The 26,756-nt window shown below is 42.1% G+C and overlaps 2 protein-coding genes across 13 annotated transcripts in view; both read right to left on the bottom strand.

The window, feature by feature from the left end:
* Positions 1–447: 447 nt before the first annotated feature.
* On the bottom strand, positions 448–9,742 carry rap2ab (RAP2A, member of RAS oncogene family b). Its single transcript, XM_048235095.1, has 2 exons — positions 8,680–9,742; positions 448–1,371 (listed from the first exon to the last, which is right to left on the bottom strand). The coding sequence occupies exons 1-2, from the start codon at positions 8,991–8,993 to the stop codon at positions 1,134–1,136; spliced, it is 552 nt and encodes a 183-aa protein (XP_048091052.1). The 5' UTR covers positions 8,994–9,742; the 3' UTR covers positions 448–1,133.
* A 2,376-nt stretch (positions 9,743–12,118) lies between these two features.
* Positions 12,119–26,756, bottom strand: part of mbnl2 (muscleblind-like splicing regulator 2) — a 57,296-nt gene continuing 42,658 nt past the window's right edge. For 5 of the 12 annotated variants that reach the window (XM_048235085.1, XM_048235082.1, XM_048235086.1 and 2 more), the window contains exons 6-9: positions 23,781–23,834; positions 23,103–23,256; positions 21,542–21,577; positions 12,119–16,496 (exon numbers count right to left, since the gene is read on the bottom strand). In XM_048235085.1, the coding sequence (XP_048091042.1) occupies positions 16,375–16,496; positions 21,542–21,577; positions 23,103–23,256; positions 23,781–23,834 (366 nt within the window). In that variant the 3' untranslated portion in view covers positions 12,119–16,374. Of the gene's footprint in view, positions 16,497–20,488; positions 20,584–21,541; positions 21,578–23,102; positions 23,257–23,780; positions 23,835–26,756 lie in introns of all 12 variants that reach the window. The other 7 variants (XM_048235091.1, XM_048235087.1, XM_048235089.1 and 4 more) reach the window with 7 other exon arrangements.

The raw sequence follows: 26,756 nt of genomic DNA, 5'->3' as shown, positions 1-26,756 counted from the left end.
ATTTAACATTTTCCATAAAAAATATACACAACTGTGTTCTATTTAATCAATACAATTCATCTTGCATTATTCTGATTTGTCATGGTAAAACCAGGATAAACACACACAGGTGGAGTGTTCTTGAGAGTTGCCATTTGAATGTAACTATTTTTGAAACATGTCTTACACTATTGATATCAAATAGCAAAACAGTGATCAAAACGAAACATTCACCTTGAAAACAAATTGGATTCAACTTCCACCGACACTCTTTAGAAAATGTAAAGAGGGCATGTCTTTCGTTTTCATTATTCACTTATTCCGGTTCAACACAAGTGAGGAAAGGAAAATATATGTTTCACATTCTCAACATTTGGATAGAACAATGGCTCTACTCGGGATTGCAACCACCCCAATACCTCCACAGGTTTAGATTTCAAAGTCCATTTTGACTTTTTTTGATTGGAACTAATCAAGCTCATTCCAGCATTCAGCTTGATTCCCTGATGAGTTTTAGTAAATGCCCCTGAGCACTTTATTGGGCCTTGAATGGTCCTCCTCGGTGACACCCAGCACTCAAAACCACTCAAAGTCACTCACCAACCTTTTGGATAAGACTGGACTTCACAATCCTTAAGATGTCACTGGGGTGACGGAACTGGACGTCAACCTCACAGGGCTCGAATGGCACAAGACAGAGTTTCTGTAATTAACACTGGATGATACTAACCAATTTATAGGTCAAGTGGCAAAACCAACAGGGGCAGGAGAAACAATTGTCTCATGATCAGGCATATTATTGACCCAATTCATGTGAGTTATTTGCTTTGACCACTTGGCTTCATTTCAAACATCAAAATGAAAGGGTGAGAAATCAGACGGAACATTGCTGCGGCTGACGTGCATCTATGGAGTAAACTTGGCAAGTGACAACCAACAGCAATTATTGCACTCTCTCTCTCTCTTTCTCTCTTTCTCTCTCTCTTTCTCTCTCTCCATCTCTGTTGAGATCGCAAGGCAATTGCAACACTCTTGTCTGGTCTTGTGTCATTTGATGGAATGTGATTTCTTTAATGGTGATTAAAAAAAAAAGGTCACCCTCTCCTCCACGCTTATCAGCATAACCCTAGACCCTGCAGATGAGGGGAGGAGAGCTATTGTATATTGCAGGAAGAACAGCACGGGTCCTCCTTGTCCGGCAGAGAGGCGTAGTCCATCTGCCTGACAATCTCGGCAAACAGTTCGTCCACCATGGTCTTGCTTTTGGCCGAGGTCTCCATGAAGGGGCAGCCCCACTCTTCGGCCAGTGCCTGGCCCTCGCTTGACGACACCTCCCGCTCGTTGTCCAGGTCCACCTTGTTCCCCACCAGGATCACCGGCACTCTCTCATACCTGACCCAAACACAGATGAAAAAAGCAGGTCAAGGAAAACTGGAGGTTAATGACACAAACATGGTTGCTTCTTTCTTACAGGAACATATATGAGAGTAGTGTCCTGCATGACAACTGTGGTAATAACTCCCATAACTCTGGGACATTTCCAAGAATCAAAAACCACAGGCTATCATGACTATATATCTGATACATTTGTTTTTTATAAGTAGAACACATTGGACAGTGGTTTTAATAAGATCTATTTGAACTATTTATCTATTCCTCTGTTCCCCACATCAATATTGCTATCTAAATAGCATTTTTTGTATTGCATGCACAATCAATTAGGTTGCAATGTGTATGATATGTGAATACATTTCATTAGACAAATCCATTTGTCATCTCTAATATGATTGGGGACAAGGCCGCTCCTGTGCATAGTTATGAACCTGCACTTGGTCAACTGATTTTACAGACATGGTGTAGTAAATGTAATATACCAACCACTCTGGTTTTTGTCAGGGCAGTAAAATACTTCTATGGCTAGCTCATAAAGACTGAGGTGGCCTTGATAGCTTAAGCTGCATTTGATTTTTCATCCACACCTTTTCTGACAAGGACACACTTAACCTTTAAGCAAGTGCCATCATGCAAAACAAATATCCTGAAAGCCCCTGTTTGCTAGCGCCTCTTTGACTTGTGGCTGACAAACTTTATCAGATGTATACAGGATGCTCTCTCAAGCATTCTGGGCACACACACAGAGTCATGCAATGAATGCATGCATAATTTAATGCCAAGTGCCTTCCTTGTTCATCCTGCTGTGCAATGGGCTGCATTGTGAAAGACAAGACAGCCTATATTCTCTTTGTGCATTAATTTACCAGCCGCTGCTTAGGAACGTCATGCTTCCTGGTCAAGAGGCTTCGGTGCAGAGGTGGGCCAACTCTGGGCCATTGGCCAGCTAGCCATTATGGATTCAGCTAGCGCCAGGGTTTTTTCCTTCTGTCGACATACATTTACTGACACTGTGGTTTCATCACCCTACTTTTGGCTTCCACCCCTCTCCTGCCAAGGGGAATAAAACTAAGGGTTTGTCAGGGAGGGCTGTAATAGGCTGAAATGGCCCTGCTTTGCGTCCCGTCTCGAGCTCGTCTGCACATCTGCTACTGGGATTGTGCCTTACTGGCACGGGCTGCTGTATAAACAATCAACCATGGAGACTATTCTCAGGGCCGGCCCCTGCTATATAGCCCAGCACATGATGCCGTACCCACAGAGAGTTGAGCCATGTCTGAGTGTCCCTGAGAATCTGTCGCAAGAGCCTTAAAATTGAAAAGAGAGAGAGAGAGAGAGAAAAAAAACTGGCACAGGAATTTATTCTCCAATTCCGCACGTCTGAGGTCCAGGGTCTAATCAGTGGTTTCTAGGGGCCGTAAAGGTCCTGGACATCCCATAATAGGCAACCTCGCCTCTCAATAGCCATTAATCACGGCCCAACCTACTCCAAATCACAGATATTGATCTGTCAGGAGGGGGTGGGGTGGGGTGGGGGTCTGTTTGTGGCGGAGAGGGCCAGAGGTGCAGGGGAGTGTGTGTGTGTGTGTGTGTGTGTGTGTGTGTATGTGTGTGTGTGTGTGTGTGTGTGTGTGTGTGTGTGTGTGTGTGAGAGAGAGGGAGAGAGAGAGTGTGTAGAGGGGTTAGATCTGTTGGAGCGTGGTCCCGGGAACACAGACGAGCTGAGTCATCATCACTGGAGTGTGTGTGTGTGTGTGTGTGTGTGTGTGTGTAGGGGGGTGATACAAAAAGAGAAAAGAAAAGGGGCAGAATTATGGCCGTCACGCCTGCAAAAACTAGATGAATGGACTGAGGAGAACGAAGGAGAAACTATCACTGGGCGATTAGTCTCATTAAGGACAGCTGGATCATCCCCGGCAGCGCCGCGGCCACTGCCTCCCATGAGTGATGATCTGGCCGTGACACCCCATTGTGTGGGAGACTGGTGGAGGAAGAGGGCTGTTCAGGGAGAGTTAGCTGTAGTACAGTGCCATAAGATTGATGTATTTCAACTCACTGGCTAAGTTCAATTAAGACCCATGTGGTGGAGCTTTCCTCTTTACACATGCAGTGTAAAAACAGCTTGTGTTAGACTGAGCATCAGGCACCATTATCCTTCCCTACATTACCCATTCTTTAACGTTATATTAACATTCCACATTATTATACACATATACCTTGAATCAGCAATGTTGAATGCAGAATGGGACTCTTGCTCTTGACTTTTAAATAAAAGAAATTGCTAGCTGCAAATCTCCGTAAGAGGATAAATTCCTTTGTCACAACCAAACATCCTTGTAGCAAGACTGCATACTGGAGCCAACCAGAACCCAGCGTGCTGTCATCAAAGTGAATCATGGGATGTCATCAGCCCCCCCCCTGACCCCCCCCCCACCCCCACCATTGCCCCAACCCCAACCCCCTCGGACAGACCGCGGAGCCGGCCTTTACACGCACGGAATGAAGCGCGGGCGCTCTGGAAGTCTCCTGCCGGCGAGGTGTGAAGTGTGTGGGAGAGAAGTGCTACACAGACGAAATGTCACCTGGAGACAGAGACAGGAGAACAGTGGCAGGCAGGGGGGAGCACAGCTCCACAAATAGGCACATGGGGGAGAATGACTAATCCCAACATGGTTGCTCTTTTGGATGCAGGAGTGCACTGTCCAGGACAGGAGTGGAATCAGGGATTGCCGATAGAGGGACATCACCAATACCACGATGTAGAGCCTTGCAGAGCAAGCAGCTAGATGGCCAATTCAGGAGTAATATTTGATGGCAAATCAAAGCAGGAGTGTTGAAAAGGGAAGTGTTTAAATCAACTGAATATGTCATCGACAAATGACTAACAGATCATAAACAACTCTGTTTTGTAAATATATCTTTTTATATTTGTTGGACATTTCTGATGTATATTGTATTTGCTGCCAAGTCATGCTGCTGCCTGGTTGTAAATGCATTAGATTGTTTTTTTCAGCTGTTAGCGTTGCAAACACTTGGTTCTTATACAAGAGTCTAATCTAATAGTCACTCTGCTACTGGCCCTGATATAGTGTCAAGTGCAGTTTAAAAATGCAGAATAGTTTCTAGTTATAGAGAAGCATGGATGCTCCTTGCTTAATGAAAACTCTTAGATTTCACAAACACGCCTAACACACTAGGCTTCCCACTCACTGTTTTCTCTTCACTATTTAGTCACACTTACTCTGAAACACATACGTGAGTTGTCTGATACCTATTAAGTTCCCACAAGTTTGAGGCATACAGATTCATGGATGAATTAAAATTTTATTTTCTTAAGCCTGTCCAGATATCCAGCACTGTGTGCACACAGAGGCCAGTATATACACCGTGGCGTGTATGCGTCGCGTCTTCACTCTGCTGCCATAAGCCACAAACAGCGTGAAGCTGCTCCAACCACCTCCAAGCCCCATTGTACAGTGCGCTGCAATTACACTAATTAAGCCTTGACATGCACTCTCCACAACACAATAACCCCCAGCCTCCCCCCCCCCCCCACATCCTCTCCTCTCCTCTGCCCCCTCCCATAGTGCTGTGCTGCTCTTTCGCCAGTGCTCAGCTCGGCCGACCGTCCTCTCCTCTCCTCCACGCAGCAGCAGTGAGCGCGCGGACATGGATGCTCGTTAGCATCCCACCAACCCCCCCTCCACCTCAGAAGCATCAAAACCAGATGTGGTGTCCCCAAGGACGTTGTGAGAATCACAAAGCATGCTGGGATTGGTGTTTCGGGTGGTAAATGTTGGCAGGGGGTAACTCCCACTGTGAGGGAGTGGCGTTGGGGGAGTTTAGGCACAAAATGTTTGTATTAAAAAGGAACAAAGAGAAATCTGAACAAATCAGCTGTAAAAAGGCAAAACAGCAGAAGAGCTCCACAAAGTTTCTCTCTGGAACCAAGAGAGACAAAAAAAAATCTAATAATACAAACCTATTATTACTGCACAGTAAATAACTCAATTAAAAATTCCAATTTGCTATGAGCTTGTGGAGACTACTGATCGTATAGCATCTTGGGGGACAGTTTGCATACAGCTCTCCCCAGTATCTTAACGGAAATATAATCACTCGCAACAGCAACCAATACCCTTCCTGCTTGCCTCCTTTCCACTCATTTCACAGGACTGCTGCTACAGTTCCTCTACACCATGTGTGCAGTGTCCTCCTCTATTCCATTCAATATGTAATGTCATCTTCTCCAGCACCATCTGGTTTAATTCCCACAAACAGACCAAAATCACAACAGATATCCTAGAGAATATGATCTCTTCACACAGCACACGTGGAGCACAGCGTCGGCCCGTTTTGCGTTGATTTGGGGGAGAGGGAGAGATGCCCACAACGCCACTGAGGGGTTGGATGAGTATGGGCTCTGTATCAGTCCCACCGCATATGGAGTCAGGCTGCAGTTCACACCGCCCACCAGTCCACCACAGAAAAAACAATGCCACGTAAATGCCAAGATCTCCGGGCGTGTGGGGGGAAAATGGCACAAAAAAGGAGTTTGTTGATAGACTCAACAACAACAACAACAACAACAACAACGCTTTACAGGGAAATAAAACAGATGGAGGAAGGAGTGAGCTTGAGAAAAAATTGGGAATTAACGGCAGTGCAGCTGTATGCATCTACACCCTCTACAGAGGAACTAAACGCATTTGGAATAATTAGCTTTGGTGCATCTGACTGTTTTTCCCCACACTCATAAATCAGTGAATGTGTGTACACTTTTCTTCTGCGAATCAATTCATTTCCTCTGTTTGCACAGCAAGACAATCCAAGTATTCCCATCCCAGCTCCATGGCCTGGAGGCTAAATCTCCCATGACACATTTCAGCTTGTCATCCTGAGCTGAGCCCTGCAACCAGAATGGTCTCAGTCATCAACTCTATTTTTAACTTCTCTGATATTAACTTTGTTTAGGTACTTGTTTTTGCTGCCTTATCGTGCATCTATAGGTCAAAAGTGGCACTTAATCATCTCTTAAAGGTCACTGGAGTGGCATATTGGCATTGTACACAAGTGTCTTGCATAATGAGGACAGCTGCCGGTTAATATTTAAGAGCCCTCTTGAGTTAAAGAAAAGAAAATGCATGCAATCTACAAATAAAGAATAGTCAGCTACATAGCTACATTACTGCAAGTCTTTTAAAAGATATATGACTAAAAGTATAAGTATAAACCTTTAGCAACTTACATTAACCTTAACCTGTTCCATTAGTAGCTTTAGAAAAACACTGAGTAATGCAAGCCAATCCAGGAGAGTACAAGCCCATCTCCTTCCTCTACTCTACAAGGGGATGGTGGTGGTGGTGGTGGTGGAGGAAGGTGGGTGGGGGTGGGGGGGTTACCGACGAACTGGGATCGAGCGCAGATGACCTCACACTTGGATCCCCCCTCCGTTTCCCATTCCCATGACTTCCCTGCCAAGAGTGGTCCATGGCTTTAGGTTATAGCGGCCTAATGCAGCCCTGATGTTTCTCTGGCTCGCGACTAAACGAAATCCCATTACATTTTGGTGAGTGGGCAAAACTCAATGTGGCGCATTACTGCTCGCTGCATCAGCAGTAAATTCAGGCTATTTGTTCTATACGTGAAAAAACACACCTAGACATCACCTACATCTGCCAGGGGACTATAAGTTCTGGCACGCAACATGCTAAATGAATATACTACATACTGTTTATCTATAGCTGAGGATCTCTTTTTAACCCCTCAGCATTAAGTCCTACAAAGTAGAAAGAAGAGCTCATGAGAACATAAAGACATCAGGTAACAGGTCAGGAAACTCCTTTGCCTTTTAAACAAGTGCCATGTGTTTAGAGTGCACACTCAGTTTTGCACAAGCTGCACATAACTGCACATTCAGTGCATATTTGCCACAGCAAGCTAAAGGTGACACAGACTATAGTAATGCTGTAGGTTATAGTGTTGATGGTTGTTATCTGTAAAATTCAGATGTGAAGAGGTAAAAGTTATCAAAACACTTTAAGTCACAGGTTTTTTATTTCAGAACATCTTATTGGGGGATATTAGTCAATGTAGGCTATAGGCTATACTTTATGCTTCGGAATCAATGTAAAAAATGTTGCACCTTGCTCACTGAACACTGTGATCAACCTGAATTAGGACTGTTTTATCCTAAAACACACATACACACACACACACACACACTCACACACACACACACACACACACACACACACACACTGTGTTGGCCTCTACTGGGCTGAGATGTAAAATTCAATACAGTACTACCACGTCAAGCTCTATGTCTATCTATAGATGTACAGTTCACACCGCCTACAACTCCATCACAGAGACAGACAGAGAGGGCGAGGGAGGAGGTAGTAAGTTAGAATTAGCCATTTCAGGCATTACCCTGAAAGGAATGAGGACACCACGCAATAGTGACGTGATCCTCTCTTGTTGGGCATTCCAAACTCCAGATGCCGGACCCAGGGAATGCTTTATTTCAGGCCTCACAGAAAACTCAAAGCACGGGAAAGCCATCAGGCACGTGGTGCTGCTGGTAAATGTCTACCAGGAGAGGAATGTGGATCTGACAGCGCTCTTCCAGACGTTCCGATTCTTCATCTGGACTCAAAACAGGCAGCGGTGGAAAAAAAAAACCAGAATGCTGAACAGATTCAGGTGACTACAGCGCACATCTGGATCTACATGTGCTCCATATGACTTGCACTCTTGGAGCTCCCAAAATGGCATGAGTGGAAAGTGGTTATAATTATGAGCTTAAAGGTCTCAGAAAGTTCAACGATGATAGGCATCTTCATCACCGTAATGATGAATGGTACTCGGACCTAATAGGCCTATACACCTGCCACCTAGCTCATCTATGCACAATTGCGCCTTTCCCCCATACCTTTCCAGTGAATAAACACAGTCCCCCCTCTCTCTCTCTCACACACACACACACACACACACATGTTAGGTCTGCAGACATAATCTGATGAGGGTTAGCAAATGAACGCACTGACTTAAAAAAATGTCTGAGGGGTCTGCATGAAGGGTCATGCTTTCCATTATTTTTTTGGCTGGGATACAGACACACCAGTCACCTGAAGCATATAGGCTAGTGCGTTGGACGATGCAGTAATTATTGCTAAACACCTTCTTTGGTACCTTACAGGCTCATTACAGTATATCACGAATACAGTAGAGTGTCGTGATACACCTTGGTGTTTGCCCACTTGTGTCGTGATACACCTTGGCGTTTGCCCACTTCAGTTAACTCACCTTTTCACTCTGATTATTTGATCTCTCATTGGCTTGATGTCTTGGAAGCTCTGCTGGTTGACAAGGCTGTATACTAGTATGAAGCCCTGGCCGTTTTTGATGTAGAGATCCCGCATAGAGGCAAACTGCTCCGTTCCAGCTGTGTCAAGGATCTCCAGCACAGAGGGGGAGGAATCCACCTCTATCTCCTTGCGGTAAAAATCCTCGATTGTCGGGTCGTACTTCTCGATGAATGTTCCGGTGACAAACTGTACCGTCAGAGCGGACTTCCCGACTCCACCGCTCCCGAGGACCACTACTTTATACTCACGCATTGCTCTCTTGGTGCGTTTAATGTCAAATTAAAAAGAGCAAACGCTAACAGCCAACGAGCAACGCCGGGCATGTATAAAACCGAATAGTGTGGCGCAGTGCAACGCAAAACTTGCATTCCATCCTGTAATGAGACAATAGAGGCTCGGGCATGGCTGGTTATAGCTTAGCAATTATTCAGCTGCAGAAAATAAATAAGCAGAACACAAAGATCCGTCGGCAACGGCTGGACTTCATTGCAGAAATTGGCTAGCAGAACTGATCCGGAGAGAAATCTGTCAGATGCTTAAGTAGGCTACGGCGCACGGTCATGGACAATAAAATGTACAAAAGCGTGACACACTGACAAACTACATTTAATTGACAATGCCAGATCACCACATTACGATGAAATAAAAACATAAACTTGCTGCCGCTAGATGAGCTGCGCTCCTCTGAAATTCAGCGGACTCTCCAACGTTCTCCAAAAAACCTTAAGCTGGTTCAATTCAGCAGTTTCTCCCCTAAAGTCGAAAAAATAAACACTTCCTCTACGACAAAGTCTCCAGTCGGCTTCCGTACCAGTGAGTTGGATAGGCCTGGGTATATTCCCACATAATAGATGTATATAAACTCCAATAGGCTCGAGTATTTGCTGTAAGCCTCGCCCACAGCTCTGGTGTGCTCTTAAGGCCAGCGTGATTCCAGTGGGTTGGATTTCCGCTTTAAAAGTCTCTTGCCTCTGTGGACGAGCTGCTGACATCCTCTGAACTGTAACCAATGCAAGCTGTCGCTCAGGAATGTGGCCAAGGAGGAGGGGAGTATCATCCCGGATGCTGTTCCCATGGTAACATGGTACCGCCACCTGAAATAGATCACGCCAGGGCTGGGTTCATCCGAGTGACGACATAATTCATTGCTGGTTGTGTAAATTAACCAAGACTCAGTTTGTATGTGTCAAGTTGCTGCGTCTATCTGCCACATGATGTCGTCAAGAGTGATGGCATGTATGAAATGAAATAAATATAATTATAAAAGTGATGGTTGCAAAAAAGGTGTCTCCAACTTTCCCCAAGCCATATCAAAATAGAGCAAACAACAGTAGGATATTTCTTCACATTCCAACTAAAAATAGGCAAATTTGATTAAAGTAGAATTATTATTTAATATATCTGTACTTTTATTTATTTAAACCATAGGTTCTCAAAGTGCGGCCCGGGGGCCAATGGAGGCCCGCGGAAACATTTTTGGCGACCCGCTATAACATCTGTAAAACTGTTAAAACTGTACAACTGTACTGTGTGCTTTGAAAAGAATGAATCTCCATTTAGTGGTGTTTAGTGGCCGTCAGGTTTTCCTGTGGTGCTTTGGTAGCTGGAATTGGCCCTGAATAAGGCCTATGCTGATAAGAAGCAAGGCACACTGAGACTGTTCTAAATAAGTTTGTACTTGAAATGGACTGCAACCAGAACAGTTATATCCCAAATTTGTCTGTTGAGGGTAGAGAACCCCAGGGATTGTGTGTGCATTGCAATTTTTCTTAAGATTTTCACAAGTTTTTCCAGGTTTAGCCTCAGTTATGAACTAAAATGTGTTTAATGCAATAAACATAAACTGCTGAGATGCAACCTGGTCATTAAAATTATTACAAATGGGATTTTTTTCCAGGTTTTTTTTTTTTTTTTTCTCCCCCCGCCCCTTTGGCGGCCCCCAGTTAATGTTGGGTTCCTGAATTGGCCCTCACCAATCAAAACTTTGAGAAACCCTGCCTTAGTCTATAACAATGCATATTTTCAAAATACTGCTTACAGACAAAAAGCAAAACATACCCAGATAACAAGAGGCTGGCGGACCGCTGTCGCGCATTGGGGGCATAGCTGGCGGTCCGCTGGCATTTTGCTCATCTGTTCTCTGGCGGGTTGCAGACAAATTGGCCAATATTTTGACATATTGGTCTAAAATCTTTTTCATTTGTTTAGTTATACTCCACGTATAATTTTATTAACTTTTCTTAATATTCATGACATGTTAAATTTAAAGAGATGGTGGTACAACGGCATACCACCAGCGGTCCCCTATCTGCCAATCTGATTTTGCTATCTGGGTAGTTAAATGTATATATTTTTGCAACTGTCCTTGTTCAGTGTTGCAACTCTCCCCAGGGTTGGGGTCTCCAGATAAATTACACACACAACATCAACAACCCTTTTCTTTGAAACCAAATGGTTGGTATAATGTAATGGTAGCAGTGCAAGCTTTAGAGTGTGGCCAATGTGTGCATTTTGTCAGAGACAGCAGTTTTTACTAATGTCCAGCACTGTACATTTGACATTGTGACCCTGTTGTGGTGTGTATGGGCTATATTTAAATACTAACTATGCAAATAATGTGCAATCTAAGTCCGAAAGGCTGTTCCACTTATCAAGTGTTCACAGAATGTAGACATTTGTATCATGTTCTGTTTGAGCTAAACGCCACTACCAGTGGTGATGAGCTGAGTTACTCTATTGCTGGACCAGTTGCCTGAGCCAAATAAATATCTAGAGTACTTTATGGACCAGATTCAGGTAAGGGAGAAACTCATTTGTAAATAGTACCTAAATAGTACATTCCACTAAATGGAAAACATTACTACAACCAGAGACTTTCTAATGAGGAAACAAAGCACTCAAAAAATCCTCCATAGAAATGCATGGGGTTAGTTTGTAACGCCAATATGGCAGTTGTCTACGCATATCACACCCCTTTAGCGGCAAAATGTCGACATGTGAATACACTGAGCCAATCATGTGCTGTGTTGTGAATACATTGAGCCAATAATGTGGTGTGTTGTGAAGACATCGTGCTAATCATGTGTTGTGATCTCGCCGCTGGAGCAATATTAGTGTCGTGAAGCCTTGCGCATGCGCATTTCTGCCGAAATAGATGCCCGATAAGTGCCTAAAAAGCGTTGCAATATGGCCGCCTAGTGGAAGGACTTGCCTTAAAGGACTTTGCTACAACTCAGTACATACATTTATACATACACACACCACTAGAGGTCAGCCCAGTGATACAAAGCTGATAATGATCCGTCACTGATTTAAATCCTTGGTAATATGCATTTAATCCTCAGTTCTCTTATAAAAAAAGACTCAGGAGACAAATGAAATCCTTATATTTTTATTTCTTTCAATAAATTTTACACTATTTAACTTGAACCAAAAACATTTGACTATAGAACATAAAATAGCACATAATATATATATATATATATATATATATATATATATATATATGCACAAATAATGGTTTTGAAATGATTACACAAAAAGTATTGTTATCCAAGGAGTTGGTTTCGTTATCATTTTGTCTTTCTTGTCTTTGTTTGGTGATTCAGATGGGCAACTGCATTTATGATTAAAATTGAGTAACATAAACACCCCTCAGGTAAAAACCAATTATGGCACAGGATGGCCACCAAATTCTCAATGACAATTTTAACAACAAATGAAAAGGAGACTCAACCACATGAGTCTCGGAAATCAGTTAATCCTTTTGGCCTCACAACAGAAAAACATGGTTTCATTTTTTGGCCTTCTCCCCAACCCTCCCCTCCCTCCAAAAATAACAACAAAAAAAGACTGGTTCAGTTCAACCTTTTACATTTAAGAGCTGTTAAATATAAAATCTTAAGAACAGTGGACTTAAGGTAAGGCAAGGTGTTTGGATAAGCTGTGTCTGCTCAGTCAATCAAACTGGTCAGAAAGTGCTTCTTTTAAACTTACACCATCAGTCTGTCTTAATAACTAAAGTAGGACTTGTCATAACATTTCTATTTGATTTGGGTGCAGCACATCCAAACCTGGGGTTTACAGAATTGTGTATGATGAGCATATTCTTTGTAAAATAATATATCTCTATATATTTTAGTACAACACACATTCAATATATCATTATATTTTCTAATGTTACTGTCTTTTTAAGTAAATTAACCTCTAATTTGAAGTGATGATGTCATGCAAGATGCTTGTTGAATATTATATTCTATATTGTCATGAGCAATGAATAACCTGCATGATATTGTAACGTTGCCATACCATACCCAATGAGCATCAATTTGTTTGTTTTTTTAACATGGGAACAAAGTGCAATATTTGTTTCACTCTATATATTATCACTGACATTTCATAACGCCAGGAGTTCCTTTAGTCAATCATGTAAAATGGGGAACAGCTGAATAGATTATGGCTCAACTATATTGTTGGTGGACTAATTTCTTAAGTTATTTCACACTACATACAATTGGCAAGTACTTCCTATCATATCTTAAAACTTACACTGACAAAGTCTGATAAATCCTACTGAAAAGAAGGGTATACAATCTCAACATAACAGGAAATGATCCCATATCTGCATCACAATCTAATGTACTGTGTTCTAAAAAAATGAACTGAACAAACATTTACAAAAATACCGAAATTTAGTCATTGCAACTTTAGGTTGCCACAGCAACAACTTAATATTGTTATGAAATAACTATTATACTACAGTGTAAAGTATTTTTTTTCTATATTTTTTTGGTAAATTGTTACCTATACAATAAACATTTTTTTTGTTTTCTTTTTTTTTGTTGTTGTAGTTTTACATAATACAAGCAATTCCAAAGCCTTGCCTTCACTGCAATGCATTGTCCACTGTTGCTGAAAAGGAGAGAAGCAGGCAGAGAGAGTCAAGACTTCACCCTCTTTCTCTGCTTCTCTCTGACAAAACTGACCCTCCACGAAGAGCCAGTTGAGGGACCAACCATGCAGAGGTAAGCACAGCTTAATAAATTACATTCATTTTAAAATATAGGTTACAACATTGTTCTAGAACTATTATTTAACAAAACAAACAAAATAAATGAAATTAAAATGTACTTAAATGACTTTCCACATCAAAAATTACATTAAAACTGTAACTTTTGTGAAGAAAACTAAATGAGAGAAAAAAGAAAAACAACAACAAAAAAATAAAGTAAGACCAGTGCCTTAATTTGATGGAACCAAAGAAGTCTGTGGATTGTCTGTGTTCATCAAAGCACCATGAAAATACATCATGATTCCGATTTGATTTTTTTGTCTTTAATCACACCAACATGTGCCCAGGCATGTGCACATATATACACATGCATGCATGCATGCAAGACACCCTCACAAACTCTTTACCCAAACAAACACACACACACTTTTCCGTACACACCCACATACATAGCCACACATGAGAGAAAGGGAAATAGAAGGCTGCGTGTACTTCCTCCTCCATTCTACTGCTGTACAGTAAAATACAGTCTGTAGTAGAGAAATAGTAAAATATACCAGATAATAAAATGGACACTAATTTGACAAGAGTAGGACTTTACCCTGGCTTAAACACAGACACGCCGAGCCCGGTGATAGTCCTGACTTAAATGAGCTTTGTGGTTGTCATTTGCGTGACACTTAACGTGTTCATCGCGAGTATATTGAAATGACAATGAATACACACAGATATACATATTACAGACAGTGAATTACATCACAATATATTTCTTGTGTTTCCCACTCAATTACTTTTTTCCAGTATGGACTACAAAAATAATCAATACTACAAAACAAAGAGTACATTATCAATCATTACTAAACATTCTGCCCCAACTGTCAAGTTATTTTCTGGTGAAAAGTACACATGGTGTTAACTGATGCATCATAACATGGTGAAACAGACTTAAACACTGTTGTTTGTGCATGAAATGTGTTTAACCATTAGATTTTTCTCTCAATTTGTTTTTAAAAATGTTCTTATTTGTCAAACTATTAGGGGGACTCACAACTCCAAAGTGTGTGTGTGTGTGTGTGTGTGTGTGTGTGTATTTGTGGAGGAGTTCTCTCTCTCCTTCCTTCCCAGACACCAGCATCTTCTCAAGATGTCTGCTGTGTGAAAGATTATTTGTTTAGGCACTTTTCTACTGTTTGTCAAATAAAACAGGATTCCAGGTGAGAGCACACTGGCAGTAGTCAGTCACAGATAGCCCTCCGTACAGATAGTCCTTGATAAAGCTGGACAAAACAAAAACAAAAAACAAAACAGACTGCTGCCCCATTGGGAGCCTAAGCACTTGTATCTGGTGCCCCCTTCCATCTCCTCTGGTTTCTCATCCAACTTCTCTGATTGGTATAAGTGCTCCTTTAGACTGGACTTAATGGACAAAAATGTGCCTATAGGATACACAAGGCTTACACTGTGTGTGTGTGCACGTGTGTGTGTGTGTCTCCTCAGCAGTTTTACAGCTTGGTATAAGCCCTTGGCACAGAATAGAAGCCACAGGTAAGTACCCGATGGCTGCTGTTTTTTTTATCCTCACTTTCACCCTTGATGCACAAAGACACACACACACACACACACACACGCACACACACACACACACAGTCTCTCCCTCACACACAAACGTACACATATATATGCACACACATACAAGTAATCATCTTGCCTCCAAATGGCCAAAACAATTCAAGCAAACAAACAATCAAATTTAAATGCTGGAACAGAAAAAACAGTCCTTTTCGGAGTCACAGACAGAATCCAGATTATGGCACATCGGTAGCCAGTGTGCATGTTTCTTTCCAGAATAAATCTCTCAATATTATCATTTTTTTTTGTTCATATTGACTAGAATGTCTGCATGGAAAAATGAATGTTAATTTTCCCACTGTTGAGGTTTGTCAAGCAGGTCCAGAGACACAATGAGAGAAAGATGTTGTCATCCAGGAGGTTTGGCAAGGGGAACACATTCTCAGAGGACAGAAAAAAACTACAGCTGGTCACCAAAATAAAAAAAATAAAAAAAATAACAAAAACAGTACAGCTGGTTGACATTCATGTTTCTGTTTGTCAAATGAGTAAAATGGGTAAGAGGGAGGGAAAAGATAAATGAAGCAATCCCTCATGCCTGGAAAACAAACAATAGGCGAGCCCGATCGGCGAGTTTCTAAGACATGCTTTAGAGGGACTTTTCTGTGACTATTCCCACTCAAAACAATTAAACACTTAATATTAAGCACTATTATCTTTTAGAACAGTGCAAATAAGACATTTTTAAAATCTTTCCCCTAGGATGAACATTGTGCAGAGTTTGATTTTCAGATCTAAACAAATATGAAAAGGTTTCACGTAATCTGACGAAGGAACAACCATTTAAATAAAATTGTTGCTTCCGCCTTGAAAACACATGTGCTATACATATTTGTTTTCTTCAACTCTTCTTTGTCAAAGTCAAATGGCATCATTTCAATGTCTGTATGTAGATTTTTTTTTCCTAGCAGAAGATTTACACTGTATATATTACATCAGCACTTCACATGGTATAAGTATCAGATTTGATTGGTAGTGTAGTTTTTTATAGTTTTAACATGCAGGTTGCTGTAGCTCTACTGGTGTGGGGTAGTAGTATTTACAGATGGACTGTTTTGGGCTTCGTAGAGCAGCTTCTTGACACACAGTTCCCCTGTGGCCTATTTCAGGATGATCTGTTTGAGGGATGAGAGAAGACAGAACAAGAGAGAGTGGGTGGATCAGTCTACACCTTATATTCATAGACATCTCTTACATGTCCCTTACACCCACCTGATGTGACACACACACACACACGCACACACACACACACACACACATAATTTATTTCTGTCCTTAGCGTTGTATACAAAGTCACAAGAGAGCAGGCACAAACATGGGTTGGTGAAACTTGAGGTACATAGAGTAGTGTTTAAATGTATGGGATGCAAACTGCATTTCTGTATAGAGTACCCTGGGATGATAAGTGCATGATGAGGTTATGGAGAATGGGATGATCACATGGATCCATAGAGAAGTCTTAGTCAAAATGCAAAATTTAGTGCAAGGAACACCTCATGGCAGCACTGAGGCATCCTTGTTAGTAGGGGAGAAGTTGGGTGCATTTGACCATGGGTGGAGAGAACAGAGCAAATCTTCAGCTAGTAACTTGAAACATTCCATGGTCATACTCCATTGTATGCTAAAAAGGTCAAAACTGAGACAAATTAGTTGCTACACTGAGCTAAATGACATGCAGGGCACACAAGATGGATATAAACCAAGTGAGAGCGAAGCTAGGCCAGCAAAGCGAAGCCAATGAGGCAGGCGATGAGTGAGTGGTGATGTAGTGAAGGCCAGTAACCACAAGGGGGCAACAGAGCTACAGGACAGTTAGACTGCACCCTCTGAAGTCAGAACGAAGGAAGCAAAGAGAAGTAGGCATGCAGGGGCCTGAGAACAATAACATAAAGGGGAAAAAGATGGAGTTGCTGCTTTAAACACTAGGTGTAATCTGACATCAAACTGACTCATTGTCTGCTCTGAGTAAAATGGTGATTATGGATGTTTAACCTCATAACCTCATAGGTTAAGAATTATTGGACAAAACGGAAATGCACCTAATAGAGTGGCAAGTTGTTTCAGGGTACTTCGAAAGCTGGGAGAAGTAACTGTTTAGCTTCTGGAAACGAATACCTCCAGGGCACACTATGTTGTCAATACGAAAATCTTTAAATTATTCTAACTTCATCCAGTGTGAAGCATGTAGTAATCTCTTACAGCCAGTTGGCGGAGCTATTACAACACTAGAGACAGGGCAGGAGTCCATCCTTTCTAAAGAATCTGTCTTTACACTTTGAATGATGGGGAATGTGCGGCATTGTACCTCTATCATGGCCGAGCGTGGCCTTGAATAAAATAAGCAGGGTGAAAGAACAACGTCTGGGCCTTCTTCTTTTGATATCACTTTTCAAAACCACCTCTGAAAAAAACGGCGTGATCTATAGCTTAGCATGGCATCAGTACACTGACAGACGGCCTGTCTTACAGAATAACCCAGCTCAAAAACCTCCACCGGCTCATCTCAGAGAGGCAAACAAACATTGTTGAGGCTCTCAAGAATGATCGCTATAAGGTAGGTGGTGCCCATGTAGTCCAGGTTGCAAATAAATACAGTAATCTGTGTATGCTGTGCGGGGGTGAGAGGAGCGGCCATGGAGGATGAGATGGTAGACGGGTAGGCCGGGGTTTGTTTGTGCCTCCTGCATGTCAAATTCAACCAGTGCCCCTCAGCACCACCCTCTCCCTCTCTCTGCATAATTAAACCCGTGCGCTAAATTATTCGCAGGAGCAGTGACTCAGCTGCCAGCGGGGGCAGTGGTGGCGGCAGTGATGGCATCAGCCGCCTGCCCGTCTGGGATTGGCCGTCTAGACGCCGCGAGGGGAGGAGGGGAGGGGAGGGGACGAGGCCAGGGTGAGGGAAGGGACTAAGCTCAGCACGACCTTGTTACAAAATCTGCCCAGAGCCCTCCAGGGATGCCAAACAAGCGCCATGCCACCCGCACTATGACAGAGCAGGGTCTCAGACCTGACGTTCGATTCTGAATGACTCGACACAACCACAGGATGACGGGGATGCAGCCACAGGCTTATTGTTTTTGCTGTATGATGGTTATAGCAGTAGAAATTATACCATCATCATGTCAGGGGTTCTATTTGTATTTATTTAAAATCACACTGGAACAGAGGGGTTGTTGTAAAAGACATTAAAGTGGGAAAAGGGCCCACTTAGTATCAAGTAGGGCAGCGGTTGCACGACCTCAGTTCAATATCATGATATTTTTAGATGTTTACTTTGGATCTGAAAAATTGTCCAAAAAGCTCTCTCCAACTAAGAGTAGGGGTTAAAGATCAAGTTTCCATTTGTGAAACATACGAATCTATTACAGCTGGTTTTCCTCTCAACAATACTGTGCAGGCATCTGTTATCGGTGGGTGAGTTCAGTTGGAATTAAACCCACGGCTTTGGTTTTGTTAGCACTCTCTGTGTGTGTATGACTACATAGTGAGGATGTATAATGTATGCTGACATCAACAAAATAGGGTGTATGAGAGATTCTACATTTTCAGTGTTTACCTTTGCAATGCCAGCACTTTTTTTCATCTGCCCAAATGAATGCAGCACTATGGCCTAACTGCTGCCTTAAAATCAACAGGAAGCCCAGAGCCTCCCTCAGGAAAAGGCAATTCTTAATGGTTCGTAGGAGCGAGAGCCAGACAATCTCCTGGTCCTTACACGACCCCATTTGTTAAAAAAACAAAACAAGTATGCCGTGTTTCCAGGGAACGACTGTTCAGTTACTTATCTGTCATTGGACCTTACTGCATAACTTTCCACCGTTGTCATTAGTGTGTACAGACACACCCAGCTAATAATGATCAGGGGACATAAACAAGGGTTTGTCTGAACAGAATTCCCATAACACACTCTACCCTTTTGTTCATACAAAATGAATTTGACAATCTAATCATAAATTAGATAAAGGGGTCAGTATGAAAAACAGAGTGCTAATGTAAACAGCTGGAAACGTTCCCCTGGTTCTAGAGCCCATGGCAGGAAAGGCGACACGGAAGGTCAAAAGTAAGGCGTACGTCATCAGCATAATAGAGGTTAATGAGTAAACGGCTGGCATAGCTTGATTGGCACTCTGTTGCTGGTCTGGACATTGTAATTGTGGGGTCTTGGCGGCCACCTCTTTCACAATAACGTCAGGAACAAACCCCCAACACACACCACCACAACAACCCCTGCCCCCACTGCCCTCTGTGAACCTCCTCTGCCCTGCGCCTTCCTGTCCGCTGGGGCAGGGCGGTGAGGGCTCTGCCATCTATTCATGGGATCGAGTGCCATTTTTAGTCCTTTCCGGAAGAGGAGACTAGGCAGCGTCCTTCCTGCTTCTGGGTGCACTAATAGCAACGCTGAAGTGGACGGTATCGACTGCTTCCTTGAGTGCTTTGGTTCTGTAATCCTTAACCCAACCCCCAGCCCTGACTGCACCAGACACGAGCGACCTAGTGTGAGAAAGACAAAAACATGCCACCAATTGTGGGGAAGGCAAAAGGTGTGGACCATATAGCGGGGAAACCTGATAACCTGTGAGTGTCTGCCTGTGTGTGTGTGTGTGTGTGTGTGTGTGTGTGTGTGTGTGTGTGTGTGTGTGAGAGAGTATGATCTTAAGTGAGAAAAAGAATAGGACAGGTTGGCTGGAATTGTGTCTTTTTTTTCAATTTTAATACCAGTTATACACTTTCCTACTGCAGATGAAGAACAACTTGACATAAAAAACTAAGACCATGCGAAAACAAACAAACAAAAAAAAACAAAGAAGGAAATAATGCAACACAACTACTATTTGCCAATGGGTGAGCTCTGAATAAGCACTTTAGTGTTCGGCCAATCATGGACCACACACTTAATTTTTTAATCCATTAGCACACAAAATTAATGTGTGTGATTGTGTGTGTGTGTGCTAGCTAGGCACAGCTACACCGAGACTCGGATGGCGTGAGTGAAACAGGTCAGCGATCACCATGGAGACCAAGGCTCGCTTGCAATTCAATTTGTGGTGCTGGAGTGCTTATTTGGAGCTCGGGGATTTATGAAAGAAAGCTTTTAAAAGGAGCAAACCTGATTGGCTGGTGCTGTTGCTGCGTAGGGGACACTTGTGGCAGGAGTTGTTGCTGCAGAGACAGTAGCAGGCGTAGCACTGTACATCATGGGTACTTTTTCAGGAAGGGAACCATGGAAGCAATGAACAGGTAGGTGGAGCATTATGGTAACCATGGTGACAGATTTTTTTTATTTTATTTGGGGGTTGGGAGGGAGTGTTGGGAATGGAGAGGGTGTTGTTGGTTGATGTTTTTTTTTTTTTTTTTTAATGGTGAATATTATAGAGCAGCAAGCCATCATTGGGTTAGACCAGCAGATGGCATGCGATCACGATGCAAAGCAAAAAAGCATGGGAGAAAAATAAAAAAAGAGGAAAAAGCTGATTACAATCACAAATAAGGAAATTTTATCACCACAATCAGTTTTTCCCAGAGAAGCTGGCAGAGCACACACTGCTTCCTGGCTAACTCATTGAGCTAACTTTGTGCTGATTACTGAACTAAAATTACTCCCAAGTGTTTGGACAGCAATTTGCTGATGGCTACTTTGGGTTACTTCTCTGGGAAACTGATTCAAATTTCCTAATCAACAAGGCACAACAAAAAGACAATATCCAACACCTGGTCAGCTAGCGTATTAGTCTTGTGGTCTCACACACAGATGATCAGATTAAAAGAAAAACTGCAAGGAACTGATACTGATACTCAACATCACTTATCATCAACCTAATGTCAATGTCAATCACAAAAAATAACAATCTTCCCCACAACTGATTACTTTGAAAGGTTGGGGTTTCCAACAGGTGAGCTAACCACCACAGAAAAAGGACATTTCAACAAATGTGTTGCACACGTGCATAGAAAACTAAACCAGGATCCCCTCTCCCCACCAGTCAGCTTTTACACTAGTAAACACTACCATTCATCATCACATTTAAAATCACCCAAGGGAACAGAGTAGCCCATTGCCCGTAGCCCACAGCAGTAAAGTCTCACAGTGACCCACCCCAAACCCCTGGCCCACTGTCAAAATGGTGCAAAACAATAACAATGAGAAAGGAAAAGCACCTACCAAGGCTGCTATGAGGAGTCATGCACAAGACTGACCCTGTGCGCCATGCAGTGAAGAGTAGATAGGTAGGTTAATAAGGGAAGGGAGAAAAACCCATTAGACAGACAGACTAGTCAGAGAGTCCACAATCAGCATGCACACACACACATACACACAAATCATTTGTTTTGCTTTGTTTTTTTTGTTTGTTTTGTCTCGTTTCTGTTGCTTTGCTTTCGTTTGGTTAATTGCTTTTTAAAAGACACATGGGGGCCGTGCAGTTGGTCGGAGACATGATGTCAGAGGTTCCTTTAAGAACAGCGAACAGCAGAATGCCTGATGTCAGTAGAGCTGCGGTGGAATGGTATGGTGTTTTTTTAGAGGTGAGGCACAGGGAAGGGGGTGAGAAAGAAACTACACAGTAAGCCATGCCATGATAACTGAGAAGAGACGAGGGGAACTAGTAGAGCAGGCCGGGCTGAGCGAAGGATGCACTGTGGTGTGGAGTGCAGTTTAGTGGATGAGGGAATTATAATGGGGAGCATAACTCAAGGGTTAGAGATAAAAGCGGGGAGGTCACTGAGGATCAGACAAACTAAAGCTGTATGAGGCTGGGTAACTACACTATGCACTACGACTTAAGATAAAATGGATGAATGACACTTTACAAACTATGACAAGAGTTGCAATCTAAACCACTGTTTGTGTGGTTGAATGGTTGACTACTTTTCTAGGGGCCATCTAATTTCTATATGTAGTTACTGTAAAACAGACATTAGTGAAGATGATATGTTCACTCTCTATCACAGGAAACACTTGCACGTGAATTTAACACTGTGTGAAATGGCAGACCTGGGAGATTATAAGTAGGCGTTAAAAGCCAAAGTGCATACCTAGTAATTATACTGCAATATGATCCATCATCCACTATATTATTACCGGGTTTAACAATGCTGATCAAAGCACAGAAGGCTCTGCCTTGCCTAACACCTGGCGATGACTCCTGCTTTTATCTGCAAGAGCGCATAGATTCGGATCAAAGTTTAGGGAATGCCGGTACGACATTGAGAAGATGCACTGAGATTAGCAGGGGGTGGAAAATTGCAGGAGTCGCACAGAATTCCTTATCACAGCTCATTCTGCCTCACTGACAAATCACTCCCTGTAGCTGAACGAAGAACACGTCAGACTTTACGCTCAGGGGACCTACTATAACCCCTTGCTGTACTGATGTTGCTGTTGGGCTGACTTTTACAGCACTAGTGAATTCTTTCAGATAAGAACTGACTGATGAGAACATAAGTCTATACTTTCCGTTAAGAAGAAGAGGAGGTTGGGTTGGAAGGGGGGCTTATGTGTGTTGTTGTCAAGCTTGATCATCTCAGGTTTGGGGACCCAAGGGTTAGCAAAGGTATTAAAGTGCATGCAAAGGCTTGTGGAAGAGAATGGAGTGAATCTAAAACGAAAGCCAGCAGTTATATAAAAGACTTGGTCTGATGCAAGTGTGTATGTGTGTGTATGTGTATGTGTATGTGAATGTGTGTGTATGTGTGTGTGTGTATGCGTGTTCAAGAGGGCATACCTGTGGGAAAGAAAGTGGTAGGCTGCTGGAGCTGTGCATTAGCCAGAGCCTGCTGGTAGTGCAAGACGCTGGGGTTGAAGAGGGTGCTGGCCCCATTGCTCTTCTCTAGGGCTGGTCTCTTTGGTAGGGGCTGCAGCATGCTATGAGGGAAGGCCTGGAGGAGCAGACAAAGAGGATAGGGCAGATTAGACCCTCTAAGACCCAGACTCGTTTTCTCTACACTCACACACACACACACAAACACACACAAACAAACACAAACACACTCACACTTACATCCACAGGGCCACACGTAACACTGTTTAGCTGTTGTATGCATGCACACAAACAAATATACAGACACTCACACAACAATATCAAAATGATTCACAGATTTTATGACCATATAAATCACTGGACAATGACAAAACTACACACAATATTTAGCAAGGCACTTGTAATGTATAATGTATAATGTAAAATTTAAAATTTGATTCTCCGTTTTCAAGAAGGTCTTTAACTTATGTTAAAGTCTGATTTGGTATAGGCTACTATGCTACTTGGCTAAGGAAAATCAATCATTACTGGGTGACTCTATATTGATTAACTATGGAAAAAAAGAAACCAAATTAAATTCTGTGAGTGGCTACAGTACATTAAAAAGCTACATGCAAAGCAAAAGGTGAAAGGTGAAAGTACCAGATCTACAGTTGCCTCGAGGGGTCGCTTCATTGCTTTGGCAGTCGACTGAGTCTTTTAATAGCAGGCAGCGAGCACATGATGGCAGTGGGCCAATGGGATTCAAGCGTATTAACATACAGGTAACAGCAAGCAGAGGTGCATCATGGGGACAGCATTGCATTGTGGGTAGGTGAGAAGGAAAAACAAAAACAAAAATAATCTGAATGCAATATACCACATACAGAAAACAATAGGCATGCACATAAACAAAAAAACTGCTTTTTTCAAGAAACATCGCTAAGTTTTGAATTAGTATGAAAGCAAAAAGCATCTACTGTACCCTTGTTAAAAAAGCATAAGAAATTAAGACTTTGAATGTACATGTAAGGTCAACTCTTTAGTGGGATTGAATGTCATTAGTTCAGTAAAACTTAAAGAAACTTACGCATTAATCAAAAGTCTACTACTGTATATTCATGGTAAATATACTTAACAGACATAAGGACGGTAACATTGGCTGAACAGACATGAATGCGCAGGCATTCTATGATTTTTTTTTTTAAATTTGAGGGAGGGAGGTGAGAATGTAGAGGCTCATCCAGTGATTCTTGAGCGGCTGTATTTTGGTGTGTTTGTTGAAATGTAAGCTGACTTCAGCCCAGTGGGTGCTAACTCCTACTGTAAGAGCAGAGTGCAAGCCTTTTCTTTCAGCCTTTAATTGGCGTTACACAAACGTGACTTGACACTGACTTTCCCTGACAAGAATCTGAATTTCCATGACCTACTATATAATGAATGATGCAATATACCGTCCTGATATTTCAGTGCAACTGCGTAGCGTTCAAGAATTTTTTACTTTTTTAGAGCAGAAGAAAAATAAATGGGCATTAAATAAACAAAGTTGGGCTAACCACAACTACTCAAGCGAGCAGTAAAGCTAATAAGCTATACACCAATTCTGCATGGACATATATTTGTATGAATGTATTTTGGCACGTAAATTTTAAACTGCTACAACAAAATTCCCTTTGACCCAAAAATTATACCATTCCCTGACTCTCCGTGTCTGGAATAGACTTTCCCAAATTCCATGATATTCCCAGAAATTCCATGACCCGTTGGAACCCTGCTATCTGCTTCAAAAAGACACATTACCTACATGAACTATGCAAATAGTAGGCAGTTTAAGTGGATTATTTACCGTAGAACAGGAAACAAAAAGGAAAGGCTTGTTCCAACAATCCATTTAATGTCAGTTCAGAAACGTTTGGATTGTTAGCTGTGAATATCTACAGCTGGACAGCTAAACTAAAAGTGAGATAAATCTGGTAAAAGTTAAAGGTTTCAAAAGGCCAGATAATAAGGATGCCACTTCAATTCAATATGTTAGAAGACTTTAAAGACTTCCTCCGGCTTTCCTCCATTTGTAGCACCACTGAGATTTGCAAACGATATGACCGTCCTAAATAGCTGAATGCTACAGGCAGATGTGGTTCAATGCGGGTCTCGGAAAAAATAGGATTTTTTTCTTTTTCCACAGTGCTAATGTTTTCTTCATTCATGGTAAAAAGCAGTTGGCATTTCAGTGTCCTGACAAAATCTGTATCTGACGTCAGGCAGCAATTTGCAGTGGACTGAAGTGCTGCCCACAGTATGCAAGCACATCCTCCACATTAGAAGGAAAAACTGAGCAAACTTCGCAATTAGCATCAAAGATGATTAAATGTGTGCGTGTGTGCGTGTGTGTGTGTGTGTGTGTGTGTGTGTGTGTGTGTTGCAGCTAATACGAGTAACAAGTTCAGTTGCAGTTAAGATTGAATGCCATTCTAAATTAAATGTGGGGGAAAATATTACATAATTGCCTAATTCCTGTTGTTCTCATCACAGAATGTGGAGCTCTGTTTTTGTTATTTTTTTCTCTCGTTATATTGTTAATTCTGCTCTATTGACCATTCTCTTATGGTTTCAGTCAGCAATTTGAACATGTTGCACCTAAATAAAACTATTATCTAATAATCAGCAGGTGTTAATGGAGTTGATTAATGTCAGAAATGTAGAAAAAATCTCCCAAAACAGACCATATCTGAATGATGATACCATTTTTCATATCATCCAAAAAAAAAAAAAAACGAATGACAAATTATGCAAGACAGAATATTCTTTTAACTAACAAGGGCTATGATGGAAAAAAGAAAGGAAAATTAAAAATATACACAAGGAATGAAAAAGCCAAGGCATTGGTGAGGCCATGCAAACACAAGTACAGTGGAAATGGCACATAGGGGCAGACATAGACGCAGACTTAGAGGTCATAACATATCCACCTTTAAAGACAATGCTTAAGGAGACATACCTTGAAATGATGGTAAACACAATAAACAATAATTGAACAAATGCATAGATAAATGGAGTTTTAACCTGAAATAAACAGCTATATAAGGGGTTTCTTTTCTTTTCCAGATAAACCTGATAAATATTTACACATCATTTACTGTCAAGGAAGTAATCAACATCTGTTCAAGTTATGTAACAGTGGTTTGTATAGAAAATATAATAAATATTGAAGAGATAAGAATAGCAATCAGCCTACTAAGCTCACCTCAAGGGCATGCTGGATTATGTCTCTCTCTCTCTCTGTCTAATAAATCTCAATGACTTTATGGGCCTATGAAGGAGTCTCTTGCCTCGTATGGAAACTGTGGCACACTGACGTTGCCCCTTGAGGTTGATCTGACAATGTTTTGTCTGCAGGTGAAATGCTAGTCTGTAAAGATTATCTTGGCTAATCATTTACAAAACAAGAGATCTAGAGCTCGTTATTCTTTCTTTTTTTTCCCCTCCCTGTTTTGGCTGGGGAAGGGCTGATGTCCTCGTGCCCCCCTCCCCCTGGCCCAGACGGCAAGTCGGACAGGCAGCGAGGGGGAGGGAGTGGTGTAGGGTGAGGTTAAGAGCGAAGCAAAGCAATGGGGGCGAACTGATGAGGCAAAAGCATGC

This window comes from Alosa alosa, chromosome 23, assembly GCF_017589495.1.
Source record: "Alosa alosa isolate M-15738 ecotype Scorff River chromosome 23, AALO_Geno_1.1, whole genome shotgun sequence".
Lineage (NCBI taxonomy): Eukaryota > Metazoa > Chordata > Actinopteri > Clupeiformes > Clupeidae > Alosa > Alosa alosa.
Note: the sequence above shows the minus strand (reverse complement) of the source record. Positions and strands in the feature narration are given on the sequence as shown.

Excerpts from the sequence above, each read along its gene's own strand:
- rap2ab (XM_048235095.1), bottom strand. The coding sequence starts at position 8,993 with ATGCGTGAGTATAAAGTAGTGGTCCTCGGGAGCGGTGGAGTCGGGAAG. Across the intron at positions 1,372-8,679 it reads CAAATAATCAGAGTGAAAAG|GTATGAGAGAGTGCCGGTGA; the intron begins GTGAGTTAACTG and ends TGTTTGGGTCAG.